At 42.7% G+C, this 20,316-nt stretch overlaps 1 protein-coding gene across 3 annotated transcripts in view; it reads right to left on the minus strand.

The window, feature by feature from the left end:
* The window catches only part of osbpl10b (oxysterol binding protein-like 10b), a 259,812-nt gene that overhangs the window by 13,413 nt on the left and 226,083 nt on the right, over positions 1–20,316 (minus strand). For all 3 annotated transcript variants that reach the window (XR_006315905.2, XM_087978586.1, XM_043719213.2), the window contains one exon: positions 14,277–14,459. Coding sequence is in view for 2 of the 3 variants with exons in the window: in XM_087978586.1 (XP_087834712.1) it covers positions 14,277–14,459 (183 nt within the window). In the remaining variant the exon portion in view is untranslated. The remainder of the gene's footprint in view (positions 1–14,276; positions 14,460–20,316) is intronic.

Genomic DNA, 20,316 nt, shown 5'->3' on the forward strand with positions numbered 1-20,316 from the left:
AAAATACTGATTTCAAACTGGACAAAGAAATCGACTAGGTGTCACGAAAACTAGAGATTAATGAGTTGGAGAGATAACGCTTATCAATGGGGAATTGATGAGTATGAAAATGGTAAAGTGATAGATTGGAAATTTTAAAATTTGAATGCGCACTATGGGATTTGAGATATCAAGACCTGAACCAAGCAGCTGCAAGTGACAGGCTGGCAGGGCTAGCCCAGCAGGTTCAAATGAAGGGGGATCCTCTCAGGTACTCTGGCATGTCAATGTTTCCCGATTCAAGTGATAAAGATGAGAAAGAGGCTTTTACACTATCCGTTGCCCCCACAGCCCCAATCCTAGCTTCTACTTCTGATGCAGCTGCCACTGACCCTGTTGCTTACCATACTAGGTCCCGTGTCCAATTCCCATCGGTACAAAAGCCCTGCGCCTCCCATGATCAGTCTCTCTGTAGTACTTCTCTTCAGCCTACGGACAAGGAGCCCTTCATTCCGCTGCCACCCCCTGCCAATTTTCTAGTTAGATCTGTTAGCAAGCCTTGTGATGACCAAGTGGACGGGTTCATTGAGGTTTGGCAAGCCTTCAAGCCCCAGGAGCGGTGTTTAATCATGGCCCACTGTCCATCCTGCAAGGATGACCCTGAAGGGTTTACTGAATATTTAAGACGCACCACAATCATATACGGTGATACCCCTTGTGACCAATATTCTCTTATTTAGGCCTCCCTTCCGCCTGAACTGGGGGAGAAATGGAAGGCTAATTGGGAGCAACCAGGGACATGTGGACTACTTTTAGTGACATCCACTCCATAAGCCAATGGGCATCTTCTAACTCCTTGACTGTAGACCCGGCCCAAAGGAGGGCGGTACTTCACTTTTTGACTGCTCCTGTGGTACTTATATGTCCTCTATTCTGGGATACTGCTTTTACTGAAGGGAAACAGTCTCCTCAGTTCAATGCGCTGCTAATGCAGGTTTTGCCTGACCAGGTAGCGTCCTGTATAAAAAGTAACGATATAATAATGAGGTCCCAGCTGCGACATGCAGTGTCCTACAACTGCAACAATGGCCGTGGCTGCTTACCACGACTAGACATTGCACTCTGCATCAACTCTGAGTTCGTACAAAGACCTGTTCACCGCCATTCATCTAGGCCCATGATGGAACCAGGACACCAGACTAACCGGCTCAGGTACAGACCTGCACTTCACCATTGGGAACCCCTTCCCGTAACGCCTGCTTTAACTGTGGGCAGGTGGACCACTACACCAGGGCTTGTCTGCTTCCCCGCAGACGAGGCCAGGGTTATCACCATAAGCAGACATCCTTCTCTACCTCTAACCCTGTTTGACTAGCCCACACTAACTACCCAGTCCTCTCAGGAGACCACGCTGACGATCCAACAGCTATAATTAACATTGAAGGTATCCCTATTCCCTTTCTGATAGACTCTGGTGTGATTCATTCTACGTTGGCTTTGGTTCAAAAGGTATAAATTTCCCCTCTCTGGTAAGCATGTGGAAGTTTCTGGTTTCATGGTTGAAAGTGCTGTTTACCTACACAGCCGCTCACTGTCCAGTTTGAGGGCCGTGACTGTTCTATCCCCTTCACTGTTACTCAGGCCTAGGTGTTAATCTGGCTGGGTGCGATTTACTCTGCCCTTTGCAGGTAAACATTGTATGCCTCATCTGCGGCATATCAAAATCTGTTGGCCCGCATGCCCGCTCTCGCAACTTCCTGATCCTCATGTCACTCTTTGTTATGATCACACAGGCTGCTCCGCTGAACTACAGCATGCGTATCAAGCAACCCTCGGTAAGCCTCAGACTGCAATATTTATGGGCCTAATTGAGGGACAGGAGAGTTCTGCCTTCCTTTGTAGAGGTGACCCAGGGACTCTGGAGTCAGTCAGAACTCGTGGCCCCTCATGTGACTCTCACTATTCATGAGGACGAGAGCCAAACCGCTAGGGTTTTTTACCGCAGTTCTGCGCGAACAAGCAGACCCTTTCGTGACTAGACAACAAACTTTCCCTCAGGGATCCTTGGAGTATTTTCCCCAGTCTTTCTGCATGACTGGCATACTGGCCCGCCACATCACTGATAAGCCTCAGACCTCAGAAGTTCCTCTGGATCAATGGGCAGTGTCCAAACACGAAGTAGGTCTCATTAATGTCTCCCTGATCTATATTGTGAAACCCGGTTTGCCCCTGTCGTCGAATCCGAAGTACTCCTTATATTCAGAGGCTGAGGAAGGAATCTCTGCCATGATTCAGTTTTTCCTTCGACATGGAATTTTAGTTCCATGCCGGTCACCTTGCAACACCCCGATCCTCCTGGTTCTGAAAATCCGAATGAAGCTTGGTCCAAGACCTCCACTGTACCAATCGGATTGTGGAACCTTTGCATCCCATTGTCCCCAACCTAGCTATAATTCTTAGTAGCATCTAGCCTGGAGCTGTGTTTTCACCCTTGACTTACAGCATGCTTTTTTCGATATTCCCCTTGCCTCTGACTTGCAGTATTTGTTTGCCTTTGTTTAAAGGCAACCAGTACACTTGGACGCAGCTCCCACAGCTTCATTCATTTTCCTACTCTCTTTTCACAGCCACCTCGCTCCCAGTTGGCGACACTGACGGCCCCTGGGGATCCACTATCATTCAGTACATGGGTGGTTTTACTCCTTGCTCGCCCTGATTTGGTTAATGGAGAAAGTGAGGTCTGCAGATGCTGGAGATCAGAGCTGGAAATGTGTTGCTGGAAAAGCGCAGCAGGTCAGGCAGCATCCAGGGAACAGGAGAATCGACGTTTCGGGCATAAGCCTGAAGAAGGGCTCATGCCCGAAACGTCGATTCTCCTGTTCCCTGTATGCTTACTGACCTGCTGATTTGGTTAATAACCAGCAGGACATAGTTTACCTCCTCATGCATCTCCTTTTGTGGGGATATGTGGTCCTGCCTACTAAGGTTCATAAATGTCAATCGTAAGTTACATTTTTGGGCATTCTGATCAGTGCGACTGACCGTTCCCTCACTCAAGAACGCATTCATCCCATCTTGCAAACTCCACCCCCCTCCCTCATCCTAAGCAGATGAGGGCCTTTTTGGGACTGGTGAACTTTTGCAGGCAATGGCTTTCAAATGTTCCACCTCATACTAAAAAGCTTACCCCATATTCCTCTCTGAATGCCCCCCTTAAAGCTCAGCTATCCGATTCAGCGAAACAATCATTTTCTGCCCTCAAAGACGCCTTGCCTACTGCCCCAGCCTTAGGGCACCCGCTATATGACAGACCCTTTCAGTTGTATATTAATGTACTAGATAAATGTGCCACTGGTGTCCTGAAGCAGTAGCATAGCGACCTTTGTCACCCGGCCTATTATTCCACCAAATTGGATGCTCTTGCCTGTGGCCTCCCACTCTGCACCCAAATCCTTACTACTATCCACTTATTAGTGCAGATGGCTTCTAATCTGACCCTCCACCAGCCCGTACAGGTGTACACTCGCACTCAATCGTGGCCTTCCTAACATCTCAGCAGACCCAGCACCTGATCCAAGCCTGTCTGAGCCGCTACGAGGTCTCCCTGTTACAGAACCCTTACATCTCGTTTCATTATTGGTCCACTTTAAATCCTGCTAAATTCCTTGAGCAGCCCTCTGATGACCTTACTGACCCTCCACATGACTGTTTGTTTAGGAATCATTTCCTTACTACACTTTGCCTAGATATGACAGACCTGCCATTTGAGAATCCTGAGCTCACATTTTATGTTGATGGCAGCTCCTCCGTTTCCCTGGATGGTATCCTGCAGTCTAGTTATGCGATTGTGACAGAGACTGCCGTTCAGGAGTCTGCTGCCTTTCAGAACCATGTCTTGGCACAGAAAGCCAAGCTTTTTGCCCTCACCAGAGCTTGTACTCTGGCCACCGATAAAATTGCCAATGCTTACACCGATTTCCGGTACGCGTTCGGTGTTGCCCATGATTTTGGCCGCCTCAGGACTTCCGTACTTCTACAGGGACTCCTATTCAGAATGCTCTTTGGGTTAAAATTCTCTTTGATGCTATTCTACTTCCTCACCAATTGACTGTTATTAAATGTACTGCGCATACAAAGGGGGACACTCCGATGTACATAGGAAATGCCTGTGCTGATTCAGCTGCTAAGGAGGCGGTTCCAACTGACGGGAATTAGGCTCTAAATCAAGTAGCTACTTTAGGGATGACGGGCATGCCAGATCTAACAACAATTCAAACTTTACAAAGAGACGACTCTGACTCTGAGCATACACTTTGGAAGTCAATGGGGTGCTTGCACTGCTTGACACGAGACCTCTGGCTTATTCCAGTAGGTCAACTTTGTATTCCTGATTCTTTCTTGCCAGTACTTGGTGATTACTTGCATTCTTGTACTCATCTTGACAAGGAGGGAATGCTGCACCTACTTTTAAAAAACCCGGTGGCACCCGGATTTGAATACAGCAGCTCAAATGCGGCTAGATCAATGCCTTATCTGCATGAAAAACAACAAGGGTAAGGGCATTAAATGCCCTTCCGGGACTAACCCCCTGCCAGATGGCCCTTCTGCCTGTATACAGCTTGATTTTATTGAATTACCTAAGGTACAATGCTATAAATACTGTTTAGAGATGATCGATGTATTTAGCAAATCAACTGAAGCCTTCCCCACCACTAATTGTACTGCACATACGGTGGTGAAAATATTGCTGACTGAAGTTATTTCCGGCTTTGGGTTGCCTAAAATTACAAGCTCAGGCAATGGACCACATATCATGACTCGAATCAGTACTGAGTTATGTGACTCACTCTCAATTAAACAGCAACTGCACTACGTGTATTACCCGCAGGCACCAGGCCAACGATACTTCAAAAGAGAAATTATTTAAGTTAGTCAAAGCAACGAGGTTAAATTGGCTCAAAGCATTATCCTTGGCAGCATTTCACGTGTGAGTAACTCCACATTTGCAGATTGGACTGTCAGCTGCAGAGATAGTTTATGGTCGGCCAATGAGGACTCCGTGGGATGTCATGATAAACCCCTAGAGGACATAGACCTTCATGTAATGGGTGAGCAAGTGCAGAACTACTTTAAACAGTTAACTCATTCTCTGAAGTTTCTTCACTCGCAAGTCAAACAGTCGCATTGCTCAGCTAAGGAAGGAGCAATTGCCTCCCAGTATCCATGGGTATGAGAAAGAAAGGAACTAGGACAACACTGGAGTGGTCCCTTTCAAGTCTTACTAACACCACCAACGTCAGTCAAAACTGATGGACAGTCAAACTGGGTCCATCCATCTGATTGAAAGCAGATTATTCCTCTGCCAGGAGAAAACACAGCATGAAGATGTTTTTGACACTCTTTGGACTTTGAATTCTTTTACATAGGTGGGCATTTGATTTTGAAAAAAGTAACCTACTCGGAAACTGCATGCAAACACCAATTTATAGATGTCTTTGCATGCTGAAAAATTGAATCTAAGTAAGTGTTGGGTTTGAATGTCCCCATCCATTCGAGGGAAGGTTTACTTCTCCAACTATCCCCTGCCCCTCCCCCACCTTTCCAGATAGCAGGAACAGTTGAATGGATGTTATGTCACATAGCTGATATATGAGAACATGGGAATTTGCAGGTTATGAGATGACTAAATTTTCAACATGGTATCAGCCTGCATATAATCACGACCATGTTCCCCCTTCCCTTACAGTCCGTTCGAATAATGCTACAGGTTCCCTATGCTTTAGAATATCAGAAAAGGGAAAATTGATGGGGCAAAGCAGGTGTAACGTTACATTTGACTAGGAAGGTCCAGTAGTAAACATTTCTGATAATGGGGTGTTTAACTGTAATTGGTCCAGAGTATGGAATATAACTTCTAATAGTCCATGGGCCTATTCCACCCTACAACCTTGGATGACATTGGTTAATGGTTTTACAGCTCATATAAGGCACATACTTTATATGCGGCACCAAAGTGTACCCATGGCTTCCTACCAGTTGGATAGGATCCTGCTATCTGGTTATGTTGTGCCCTGCATGCATCACCTGACCTCCCTTAAACACTACCATCCACAAGCTAAAAGGGCCATTACCAGAACACACCAGTTCCACATGATGTCCTTCCCACTGTATGGAATGGGCTGGGCATCCACTCAATTGGTTTACATGACCTCAGCATTGGAACACCTGGCAAATGAAATAGCTTTAGAAGCCAGGCCAATTGGACGAGCACTGACTGAGGTCTCAGCTGAGCTGGTAGCTGTCCGTACCGTGACATTACAAAATCCTCGCAGGGAGAAACATGCGCTATTGTAGGCCAGGAGTGCTGTATTTACATTCCAGATGCCTCTGAGAAAATCACCAAGCTTGGTGACCATATTAAGCGACATCCTGATTAAATACAAAAGATTGGCAGAGAATTCCATGATTATAACCCACTGAGTTGGTTGGGCTGGTTGGTTCACAGAATGTTTGACTGGATCTTTCAGGCCTTTTTACTAATATTACTATTGTTAGTAGGAATAGGATTGCTCGTTATCTTGTGCTAATGTATCAACAATCAAATTGTTAATATGCCTGTATAACTATTTGTAATGATATGACAAAAGGAGGGAATATGGAATTGCGTGAAACAAATAGCTGCACAATGGGAAAATTGGCCAACCCCTGCTTGTAGCGTACCCTTTTGACTGTCCTTTGAACGACCCCAGAGTTGCCTGACACAACACAAGACTGTAACAAAGGTCAAAGCATTGCTAATCTCAGCAGGACTGGAAGCAGGCTTAGTCCACATAAATCTTTAACCTTGGTAGACCTCATCAGAGTGGCTCCACATATATATATATCTTGGGATACTGAATTAACCCAAATAAAGTCATTCCTACAAGGACAAGATTAGAAATGACATAAATGATTTGGATGTGAGCATAAGAGGTACAGTTAGTAAGTTTGCAGATGTCACCAAAACTGGAGGTGTAATGATCAGCGAAGAAGGTTACCGCAGATTACAACAGGATCTTGACCAGATGGGCCAATGGGCTGAGAAGTAGCAGATGGAGTTTAATTCAGATAAATGCGAGGTGCTGCATTTTGGGAAAGCAAATCTTAGCAGGTCTTATACACTTAATGGTAAGGTTCTAGGGAGTGTTGCTGAACAAAGAGACCTTGGAGTGCAGGTTCATAGCTCCTTGAAAGTGGAGTCGCAGGTAGATAGGATAGTGAAGGTGGCGTTTGGTATGCTTTCCTTTATTGGTCAGAGTATTGAGTACAGGAGTTGGGAGGTCATGTTGCGGCAGTACAGGACACTGGTTAGGCCACTGTTGGAATATTGCATGCAAATCTGGTCTCCTTCCCATCGGAAAGATGTTGTGAAACTTGAAAGGGTTCAGAAAAGATTTACAAGGATGTTGCCAGGGTTGGAGGATTTGAGCTACAGGGAGAAGCTAAAAAGGTTGAGGCTGTTTTCCCTGGAGAGTCAGAGACTGAGGGGTGACCTTATTGAGGTTTACAAAATTATGAGGGGTATGGATTGGATAAATAGATAAAGTCTTTGCCCTGGGGTCGGGGAGTCTGGAACTAGAGCGCATAGGTTTAGGGTGTGAGGGGAAAGATATAAAAGAGACCTAAGGGGCAACTTTTTCACGCAGAGAGTGGTACGTGTATGGAATGAGCTGCCAGAGGATGTGGTGGAGGCTGGTACAATTGCAACATTTAAGAGGCATTTGGATGGGTATATGAATAGGAAGGGTTTGGAAGAATATGGGCCGGGTGCAGGCAGGTGGGACTAGATTTGGTTGGGATATCTGGTCGGCATGGACAGGTTGAACCGAAGGGTCTGTTTCCATGCTGTACAACTCTATGACTCTATGAATGACATATGGGACACCAGGTTTTGGAGGTTAATATGATAAACCTCTGAAGTAATAACCGAGATCATAACTCAATGTATTGGTCTAACGGATGATTAACCTCTAGTGGTAGTTACTGATAAGTTTTAAGTATGAATATTCCTGCTTCTCTCTCTAAGTGCAAACTTGAGGAGACTCAGCTGTGACCATCTCTCTCTTTTCCAAGTTCAGCCACTCTGTATGCAGTTTCCTTGTTAATAAAGACTGATTGATTGTTTTGTCAGAACAAGATTGTTGAACTTTTGTTGAGTGTCGTAGAGATTAGTGCTCTCAGTCTTGCAGCTATTTTTAATCCACTATTACAAACTGGCTTTGAAGGGCAGATTGTTTGGTTTCAATCAGTATTCTTGAAAGTAGAGTCACAGATAGATAAGACACTGAAGGCAACGTTTGGTATGCTTTCCTTTATTGGTCAGAGCAACGAGTTGAGATGTTATGTTGCAGTTGTGCAGGACACTGGCGAAAGTGAGCACTGCAGATGTGGAGATCGCGTCAAGAGTGTGGTGCTGGAAAGGCACAGCAGGTCAGGCAGCATCCAAGGAGCTGGAGAATCGACGTTTCAGGCAAAAGCCCTTCATTAGGACATTAGTTAGGCCACTTTTGGAATATTGTGTGCAATTCTGGTCTCCTTTCTATTGGAAGGATCTTGTGAAACTTGAAAGGGTTCAGAAAAGATTTACAAGGATGTTGCCACATTTGGAGGATTTGTGTTATAGGGAGAGGTTGAATAGGCTGGGGCTGTTTTCCCTGGAGTGTTGGAGGCTGAGAGGTGACCTTATAAAGGTTTATAAAATCATGAGGGGCATGGATAGGATAAATAGTCAAGGTAATTCTCTGGGGTGGGGGAGTCCAGAACTAAAGGACATAGATTTAGAGTGAGAGGGGAACATATAAAAGGGACCTAAGGGGCACCTTTTTCATGCAGAGGGTGGCGAATGTGTAGAATGAGCTGTTTCCGTGCTGTACATCTGTATGACTCAAATTGGTCAGATTTGAATTGTTGTCAAAACAGCAACCAAAGTTCCATTTAATAGCCAATTTTGAAACAGCCTGATTCCCAGCTGTTCCGCATACTGACAGCATTTGCTGTTCTTTAAACTCAGAAAAGCATTTTCTGTCTAATGAACAATCATAATGAAATGATGGCTTCACTTTTTCTAAAACGTAAAGCCATTAATAAATACATATAGTATTAATCTAAGTTATACTTTCCATATTAATTCTGCACATATAAATAACATTGGACCGTATTGGCTCCATCTTAGCTAAATCTTTTCTTTTAAATCCACAATAACGCATCTGCAATAATATTTTATACGACCTGCAAGGTGTATAATTTCTAAACTAACAGTCTGTAACATAAGACTCTAATGAAATAGTCTCATAGTTTTGTCTTTAAATCTTTCCAAAAATGTGAGGGTGTTGTAGTCTGTGTACACAATCGTCTCAGAAACATTGTTCGTCACAAACATTAAAACGTTGTAAGATGAGGACTAAACTCAATAACTCTCTTCTCTGGTGAATATTGAGTTTTCGGCTCCATCATTATCTTTCTGCTCCAACCCCTAAATCGCTGTCATCAATTGCAACTTTAAAGGGTTTTTTAAAATTTGGTGTAGCTAAAACTGGTGCAGTGGTTTACATGGCTTTTAAATTCTCAAATGCCTCCGGGGATTGTTCTGTCCACTGAAATTTTGTGTTCCTTTTTAACAAATCCATTAGCAGTGCCACCACACTGCTGTAGTTTGGTACAAACTTCCGGTAGAATCTGCTCAGTCCCAAAAACACTTCTTTCTTTGAGGATGATCGAGGAAATTCCTCAATGGCTTTCACATTCACATTCCTTTGGGGTCATCCTTCCAAGCCCGATGTTCTGCTCCAAGAACATCACCTCTGCGTTCATGAATTTTGTCTTCGCTAGACTTATAACCAGCTTTGCCTCTCTCAATGTTTCAAACAGCACTACCAGATGCACCATGTGATCTTTCCATGAATGGCTAAAGATCACCACATCATCGATATAGGCATCACAATGATGTAATCCTGCTAAAACTCTGTTCATGAGTCTTTGAAATATGCCTGGTGTGTTCTTTATTCCAAAGGGTATCACTTTAAATTGATATAGAGCCCATTTGGGATTACAAACACAGAAATCTCTTTTGCTTTCTTCAATAAAGGTACCTGTCAATCACCACAGACTAAGTCCAATTTTGTGATGTAAATGGCTTGTCCAGCTTTCTCTCTACAGTTCTCCAAACTTGGTATTGGATAGGAGTCTGATTTAGTTATGGCCTTGACTTTCCGATAGTCCACACAAAAACATCGAATCCTGTCAGATTTGAGAACTAACAATCAGCAAACTCCACTCTCTCTGACTCAGTTTTATGATGTCTCCTTTGAGCATTGCATCCAATTCCTTCTGTATCTGTGTCCCTTTCACAGCATTAAACCTGTAGGGATGTTGTTTTATTGGAACAGCATTCCTTACCTCCACCTCTTGCACAATGGTATTAGTCTATTCCAACAAAGGTCTTCATACTGTTGGAACAAACCTTTCAATTCGGTTCTTTGTTCACTATCCTGTTCTATGTTTCAAGCACTTCCTCGTTATTTAACTTATTTTGAGGCACATCAAAATCCACATCTGGATTTGATTCCTCACTCTGCAGGGCAGTAACTGACACCTGTTTGTCAGACCCCTATCTCTATTAAAGTAAGGATTCAACATATTCACATGACACATCCGATACAGTTTTTTTTCCTATCCAGCATCGTTACCAGATAATTTAGCTGACTCAACTGCTTGCCAATTTGATAGGGACTACTAACTCTGGCTTTGAAGGGATCTCCTATCACTGGTAGCGACACTAATACATCATCCCCATCAGAAAATATCTGAATTGTAGAGTTTTTACCTGCCTCCTGCTTCATTCTATGCTGAGCCCTCTTCAGGTGCTGTTTAGCTAATTCACCTATCTGGTTTAATCTCTCCCTCACCTCTGATACATAATCCAAGTGTGGGATCTCTGACTTCAGTCCTATCACTCTTTCCTTAATTAATTTTAAACGCCCTCTCACTTTGTGTCTATTAACTCAAAGGGAGAAAACTGAATCAAATCGTTTGGGTATCTTTGATGGCAAACAATATGATTGTTTGTCCCAATCATTCGGGTAATCCTGATAGTACGCTCTTATAACATGGTCTTCAGGGTCTGATGCCACCTTTCCAAGACTCCCTGGGATTCTGGATGGTACGCATTTGATATAAAGCGCTATATGCCTAAACTATCCATGACTTCCTTAAATAGTTTAGCAGTAAATTAGTCTCTTGGGCTGACTGAATCTCCCTGAATAGCCCATATCAGGTAAAGAAAGTTACCAACTCCTCCACCATTCTTTTTGCCTGAACATGCCGTAATGGAAATGCATCCGGAAATCTGGTAGACATATCCATTACAGTTAGCAAATACTGGTTCTCACTTTTAGTTTTAGGGAGGGGACCTACACAATCAATCATAACCTGCGTGAAAGGTTCTTCAAATGTGGGAATTGGCAACAAAGGTGCTGGTTTTATTATCACCTGTGGCTTCCCTACCATTTGGCACATTTTACAGGTACGACAAAATTCAACTACATCATTATGCAGTTCAAGCCAAAAAAGTACTTTTGTATCTTAGCCAGAACCTTCCTCACACTTAAATGGCCTCCTACAGGTAATTAACGTGCTACTCGCAATATTTCCTGTCTCTCTGCTACCGGCAGCACAACCTGGTGCACTTCCGCCCATTTGTTCTCTGCACTAACCTGTCGTGGTCTTCATTTTTACATTAGGAATCTATCTTTAAGATAATAATCCTCAGGAATACATTCTGTTCCTTTTCTGAGTATGTATCATAATATAGATTATTTATTGTCTTATCTTTCTATTGCAAGTCCATTAGCCTCTCAGGACTAAACACCTCTACCTGACCCCCTCTACCTGTTCAGGTTTTTCTTCAAACAGGGTGCCAACTAACTGAACCTCAACTCCTTCATCTTACTCTTTAGTTTTCCTTCTTGCTGTAACTTATAATAGTGGGCTCTTGCTACTACAGAGTCTGGAAAAGTTTCAGGGTATTTTCCTTTTAACTCCTCAGTTCCATGGTTTTCCTTCAGTTTCTCCACAAGGGGTGACACTCCCACCTTGGATCCTGCAAGATTCATAGAATCAGAGAATTCTTACTGCATGAAAACAGGGCCTTCGGCCCAACAAGTTCACACTGACATTCCGAAGAGTAACCAACCCAGATCCATTCCCCCTATCCTATATTTACCCCTGGCTAATGCACCTAGCCTACACATACCTGAACACAATGGTCAATTTTGTATAGCCAGTTCACCTAACCTGCACATCTTTTGGACTGTGGGAGGAAACCGGAGCACCTGGAGGAAACCCACACAGACACGGGGAGAATGTACAAACTCCACATAGTCGCCAGAAGCTAGAATCGAATTTGGTCCCTGGGCACTGTGAGGCAGCAGTGCTAACCACTGAGCTATCGTGCCGCCACTAGGTTGTTTCCAAGAACTGTATCCCTGGAACTGACACTCTGTCAATCACTCCCACTATCACTTCCCCAGTTTTCATTTGCCTCTCCAGCCTGATCTTACACAGCTGAAAGGAGAAAGATTTAAAAGGGACCTGAGGGGTAAAGTTTTCACATGGAGGGTAGTTCATGTGTGAATTGAATTGCCAAATGAAGTGGTGATGCACGTACAGTTACATTTAAAAGACACTTGGATATGTACATTAAAAGGAAAGGTTTTGAAGGATATTGGCCAAGCACAGGCAAGTGAGACTAGTTTGGGAAACTTGGTTGGCATGGACAAGTTGAACTGAAGGGTCTGTTTCTGTGCTTGACTCTACAACAGCATTCTTCTTTTGTAAAACTAAGATCCGTTGCAAACAAATAAAGTAATTTATCAGTATTATTATCAGGGCTATTGCCTAATATAGCATTTCTGAGCAAAAGTAATCATAGCTCTTGTGGTTTTAAATATGAAGGTGTTGAGAGCTTTCCTGGTTACATCTATGACAAAATGAAAAGGAACTGAAGGTCCTCCAGAGCTGTGAACAGAAGTGGAATCCTGTATGGAGACAGAAGAATTGCTACTTACACTTAACGGTTTGAAGTCAAGTGGGATTTACCAGTCTAATTTCAGGTTTTGGGAGGAAGCAAGGAACAGTTTAATTGCCTGGAGGTGGCCTCTCCATGATAGACTAAGAAACCAGCACTTCAGACAGGTTTAAAAGGTCCTTTTTGCCTACCTAATGGCAGTAGTGCCTCTCTCCACTCTTCCATGGTTGCTCAGTTCTGGATCTATATTTTACTATAATATTGAAAAAATGGCTCATCCATTTTACTGACAATGCCAAATGGACTGTAATTAGCCCTCCATTTTGAGAGCTCACCAATTGTCATTAACTGGACAATGAACTCACCCTCTGACCAATACTTGCTTTTGCCAGAGCAGCTCAATGACTGAATGTTTACCACACAGTGCGACCTTGTGTCCATTCACAATATTCAGCAGTGTCTAGGAAAATTCCTGCTCTATATACAAACGACACCATCAATGACCATTACAGTTTCCCACTTCAAGTGTAACACTGAAAATTAGTGAAAACTCAAATAAACTATTGGGTATTATAGAGGGCTAGTCAACAATCTTCTTGAAGGAGGATCACTAGACCCAAAATATTAACTCTGTTTTCTCTCCACAAATACTGTCTGACCTGCTGAGTTTAACCAGCAATTTCCTTTTTTGTAACAATCTTTCATCTCTGGGTTCAAATACAATAGCTGATGGAATAGTATTTACCTGTTCAATAGGAGGATCTTCCATGTGAAATGATTTGAAGTAGCCTGCATGCACCCACTGACAAATTATTTTATCCCATTATGGGGGATAAAGAGTCAAACATGCTATGCATTGAAAGCACCTTTTTGAGGTTGTAGCAGAATCAAGCGACCATTGTTCTAAATCTGGCTCTGATGTAAACAGACCGAGGAGTTCTAATAGTTGCTATGGGATGGTTGAAATGGAAAATGTTCCACATCCCATACTGACATCCTGATCTTGAAAAAGATGGTGAGTAATATTTTCAATTACTTATGGATTAAAGGATTTAGGGATAGTCAATAGACTTGATAAGAAACAAAACTGTACAAGAGAATGTAGTTATCCAATCTGAAAATTAAGAATTTATCATTCAAACATGCAATATTTTTTGCTATAGGTTCCTGGCACCTGAAGACAAAATATGATTCGAGAGCTTTATGAATTTATAAGAGTTCAAGTTTTACTCACCTAGATTCAAACAACCCTTGTTTTTTGATGGGCCGTATTTTCTTTCTTATTATTGGCAGTTTGGTTGTATCAATTACTTTTGTTTCTCCATTACTGTATGTGAATTCAAGAGTTCCATTCCACTCCCCCTGTGCCTTGCATACAATTGTGTTTGTTGGATTATGCTTCACTTCAGCTGTAACTCTGTAAGCAGAACACTGGAATCAATTGAGAAAGAAAAACGCTGACCTTGAACTGTTTAAATATCCCTAAATTTACATTTATCGTCCTTGTGTTTAAACCCTTCCACAGCATCTCCTCCCTACTTCTGTGACCTCTAACAGCCCCGCAATCCTCTGGGAACTATATGTTCTTCCAATTCTTGATTTTATTGCATTCCCAACTTCTTTAGCCTCATAATTGGTAGAAATGCCTTCAAGTATTTAGGTTCAATATTCTGGAATTCTTTTGCCTATACTTCATTTCTAAACTTAACATTTAAAATGCTCAAAACCTTTCATTTACCAAGCTATTGGTCACGCCATAATTCAGCTAGACGTCAAATTTTGCTTTATTATACTCCTGTTCTGTGCCTTGGGGGTGCTTTATTACATTGAAACACTGTAAATGCTCATAACCTTAACATATTCTTTCCCCTTCATTCTTCACTTAAGATCAAATGCTACGCTAAGGTTAGAAATCTCAGAACTAAACTAACCCGCTATTCAAATTCTGATTTAGGATGCTCAATTTTAGGCCCTGAAGGGGTCAAGCATATTAGCTGGTGTACAGGACAATTGAATGTTGAAAGATCTATTGTCAGAGGCTGAATGGAATTTCCCAATTAGCCTAAAAGTCCCCAGAGGTGACATGGAAAGGCCCAGCTATTTGAAGCATTTTTCCAGCACAGGCCAGACTACTCACCTGCCTGACTTAACTGTAGCCTGCTTTGTATTAAATGCATTTTTATTTAGATTCCCAACAGTATGGATACAGGGCCTTTGGCCCAACAAGTCCACACCGACTCTCTTGAGAGCAAACCACCCAGATCCATTCCCCTACTGTATATATACCCCTGACTTATGCACATAACACTATGGGGCAATTTAGCGTGGCTAATTCACCTGACTTGCACATTCTTGGATTGTGGGAGGAAACCAGAGCACCCGGAGGAAACCCACACAGACACAGACAGTCGCCCGAGGCGGGAATCAGGAATTGAACCTGGATCCCTGGTGCTGTGAGGCAGCAATGCTAACCACTGAGCCACCAAGTCGCCCCGTTAAGTTAATCTTAAGTTAAGTTAAAAGTATTAGAAAAACAGTATCCATCCTGGGCCACCCTCTGTCCAATTTACCTGAAAACAATGCGATTTCCTTACTGCTGGGGACCATGTATTGGTCCTCCATCTTTGAAAACAAGCTCACTTTCTTCACTGGATAAAAAATTCATTCCCTGGCCATGAACTGGCCAATTCAAGAAGAATTGCAGCCTCGTGACTGCTTCCCATGTGGTCTGACTCCCACTTGATCATGACATTATGGTCCTGAAGCCTTTGGGGAAAATATTACCCATGGCTGTGACTCACCATCAAATTCTCATTCTTTAACAGTGGCCTACATTCAGCTTCAAAACTGGATGAGAGTGTTTGTAAACAGCACATATTGGGACCCAGTTGTACAATATAGTGTCGCTACCTCTGAACCAGGAAGCCTGGATTCAAGTCAAGTCATACTTCTCCAGAAGTGCGTCATAACATCTTGAACAACTGATTTGAAAAAATCTAAACCGCACATCTGAAGCTATGCTAACTACTCCATGCCTGATGCCTACCTCTGCAACTAAAATTTCAACAGACATTCATCAACTCATCTCAACTGTTAATTAGTATTAAAAGGGAAAATTTGCTTTGTGCAACCATAAACAACAATTACTTGTAGACTTTAACAATGTAAAATTAATACAAGGCACTTTGCAGGATTGTTACCAAACAAAATTGGACACCAAGCCAAATAAGTCAACTTAAGGGCCGACAGCCAAATGTTTGTTCAAAGAAATAGGCTTTCAAGATTAAAGGAAGACAGACAGGAAGAGAGGCAAAGACTAGGAATCCCAGACCTTACAGCTTTGGTAGCTGAACGGACAGCTGCCAATGGTGAATCAGTTAAAATTGCAGCCAGAATTGGAGAAGTGCTGATGTCTCAGATGACGAGGGGATGGAGAACATTACAGAGATAGAACAGAGGAGTAGTGAAGACATGGAGGAATTTTAAAACAAGAACCAATGTATATCAGTGACCAAGAGGTAATAGGTAAACAGGATTTTAAGAGAGATAGGGCACTAGCAACAGAGTTCTGGATGACTTCAGTACACGGAATGTAGAACGTGGGAGACTAGCTCGGGGTGTGTTGGAAGAGTCAAGTCTAGAAGGGAATGACGATGGTATTGTCAACCATATCATAGGCTGCAAACAGTTTGAGAAGGCCAAGGAAGGATAGCTTACCTTTATCACAACATAGAGTACAATTTGTGATTACATGATTAGGGCCAAAGATACTGTTCCAAAGTGGAAGTAACAAATTAATGCCACCTATTCAACAAGTAACTAACGAGTTATAGGTCCATTCTGGTGTCCGAACTGGATCTCATATTTTTACTAAGGTTTTTTCTGTAAACATACCTAAATTATCACTAATTCTTCATTAGCAATAATAGCATAACAAGTAAATACAGAATGCCATATTGGCAGAGCGCACAATCAGCATTTTCTCATACCACAAATGAATTAGAACAATCCTGGACAAATGCAAAAGTAACTCTGGCTGGATTTGTACAGTGATCTCATGCTCCCAGAGAGAACCCTTGCAGCATAGCTTGGAAGATATTTGCTGTAGTGCAGCTCTTTCTTCAGCCTGAGCTCTCCTGAAGTAAACTGTTAGCAAAACAGGTTAACAGAATATTTTCTATTATCTACTATGTACATAGAGCATCACAACCAAATCAGAAGTTTCGTAGTTGCATTTCATGTTGAATTAACAAGCTTGATTAAGCTGTCCCACTTCATTATTTCACTAAATTGATAACAAAATTATCCTAAAGGAAATTCACCACGAGATTGCCTGAGATGGAGCACTTTAGTTAGGAAGAAAGGCTAAATAGGCTTAGATTGGTTTCTTCAGAGCACAGAGATTGAGGGGCAACCTGATAGTTGCGTATAGGCTTGTGAGAGGCATGGATAGGGTGAATAGAAATCAACTGTTCCCCTTAGTTGAAGTGTCAATAGCAAGGGGATAGAATTTTAAGGTGACAGGCAGGAGGTTTTGAGGGGATTTGAGAGAAAACATTTTTACTCATTGGAGGAGGTCTGGAATATACTGCCTGGGAGGGTTGTTGAGATGGATAACCTCAGAACCTTTAAAAAGTACTTGGTTGAGCACTTGATATATCATAACATTTGACATAGTGCAAGAAACTGAGACCACTGTAGATTTATTGTGGCTTTCAAGTAGATTTGTTGTGCTTGAGGTCTCTTCTGTATTGTATGATTCTATGATTCATTTAACTAAAAGGTACTCCCTCTATCCATTCCTATCCAAATGTAATCAAATCACCTTGTTAGCACAGAGAGATTTCATGCATTTTCATTTTCTAAGATTAATTGCTGTAATTTTAAGATTTAAATATTCTAAATTTAAAACATTCTTAAGACAAATTGGGTCACAAAATCACTGTTTTCTCATACAGCTTATTTGATAGCCCTTATTTTACATAAGTGATGCTTTGTACAGTTTTTAATGACTATTATCTTTAACTACATTGTCAAAAAGCTATGTCTTTTTGTTTTTCTGTGTTCTGAGTGTACACTAAAATGGGAAAAAGAATTGATTTAAAAACCAAGGAGGGGCATGGATAGGATAAATAGACCAAGTCTTTTCCCTGGGGTGGGGGGAGTCCAGAACTAGAGGGCATAGGTTTAAGGTGGGAGGGGAAAGATATAAAAGGGCCCTAAGGGGCAATTGTTTCACGCAGAGGGTGGTACAAGTATGGAATGAGCTGCCAATGGAAGCGGTGGAGGCTAGTACAATTGTAGACTTTAAAAGGCATCTGGATGGGTATATGAGTAGGAAGGGTTTAGAGGGATATAGGCCAAATGCTGGCAAATAGGACTAGATTAGGTTAGGATATCTAGTCAGCATAGATGAGTTGGACTAAAGTGTCTGTTTCCGTACTGTACGTCTCTGTGAATACAAGTTAACTTTCCAAACTGAGGGAAACATCCCAAACATTTGTTGCTTCCTCATTCAATAAAAGTACAGACACTACAAAAGCAGTAGCTATCCTTCAGAAACTGTTATGCTATAATCTGATGCTAAAGATGGCTAGCCTCTCTACCTTCATTCCTGTAACTGCAGCTAAAATGACAATCACACAAATGATGATGTAGAGTGAAAATATATTTATAAATATGATCTTATATTTATAATGATGTTTTGCCCGTACCACCGACATATTTGTCAAGATTTACTTTAGGAGAAAGTGAGGACTGCAGATGCTGGAGATCAGAGCTGAAAATGTGTTGCTGGAAAAGCACAGCAGGTCAGGCAGCATCCAAGGAACAGGAGAATCGACGTTTCGGGCATAAACCCTTCTTCAGGAATTTACTTTATCCTTCTCCTGGCTGGGTCCCTGGCTGGGATGGAACAAGCCTGCCCGAAAGTGAAACCTGGTGGCCTTAGAGATTTGGGTAGGTGACCTCAGGGGTGCTTGTGGCTAGAAGACAAAGCTGAAAATGTGTTGCTGGAAAAGCGCAGCTGGTCAGGCAGCATCCAAGGAGCAGGAGAATCGACGTTTCGGGCATGAGCCCTTCTTCAGGAATGTCCGGGGTCATGCCCGGAACGTCGATTCTCCTGCTCTTTGGATGCTGCCTGACCTGCTGCGCTTTTCCAGCAACACATTTTCAGCTCTGATCTCAGCACCTGCAGTCCTCACTTTCTGCTAGAAGACAAAGACTTATAAGAGCGTCCTGCTCAGATACAGGCTCAGCTTACTGGGCGCTCACTTCCACAGGGTTGAGGGTCATAGGCAGAGTGCAAGTTGAGGGGGTAGGCACCTCTGTAGTGCCCAGAGAGGAGACTTCTGAGGGGCCTTTTTATGATTTAATCTTGTTTGTAGTAAACCGTTTAAAAGCTATATGGAATACCCATCTGTGGCACACTGAGTCACAGATACATATTTCAGGTTCAAGAGTGACTAGAATCACTGTGCTGCATCTACAACACAGAACACTGTGTTCAGAGAGCTGGTCATCTGAAGATAGAGACTTTCAGGAAGATAGAGAATAGGCGTCACTGAACAGTCCAAGAGAACCAGTCACGTAGTGTAGACATTTCCTGAGACAACTTTTCTGGATAATAACTTTACTGTGTTGGATCTGTTAATGGCAATGGTTTTTCAGAGGAATGGAGCAAAGACCCAAACCATTGAGTGGCTCAGTTATACACGAAGAAAACAAGCAGAATGGAACAGCAGTCATGAAAGGGATTCGTTAGACAGGGGAATGGACAGACATTTCTGCATCCATAGATAGAATAATAGAATGAGAAGCAGGCCATTTGGGCCATGGAGTCCACACCAATCTGTGAACAGCATCCCAAGCAATCCCACACTCCTACCCTACCCACGTAACCCTGCATTTCCCACAGGTAATCCACCAAGCTTGCGCATCCCTGGACAATTTAGCAAGCCATTCCACCTAACATGCACAACTTTGGACTGTGGGATGAAACTGAAACACAAACTGTGAGGCACAGCACTAACCACTGAGCCGTTGTGCTCCTCAGATGTGTTTCTTGGATGGTATGCTGCCCCACTGATGCCAGGGTCAAAAATGTTACAGAAAGACTGCAAGACATTCTTCTGGAGTGCAGGTTCATAGTTTCTTGAAAGCAGAGTCGCAGGTAGACTTTAGTGAAGGCAGCGCTTGGAACACTTGCCTTTATTGGTTAATACATTGAGTATTGGAGTTGGGATGTCATGTTGCATTATGGGAGTCCAAAACTA

The sequence above is a fragment of the Chiloscyllium plagiosum genome, unplaced genomic scaffold, assembly GCF_037043375.1.
Source record: "Chiloscyllium plagiosum isolate Xiang-an unplaced genomic scaffold, Cpla_swu_hap1 HiC_scaffold_34, whole genome shotgun sequence".
In the NCBI taxonomy this organism is placed as follows: Eukaryota; Metazoa; Chordata; class Chondrichthyes; order Orectolobiformes; family Hemiscylliidae; genus Chiloscyllium; species Chiloscyllium plagiosum.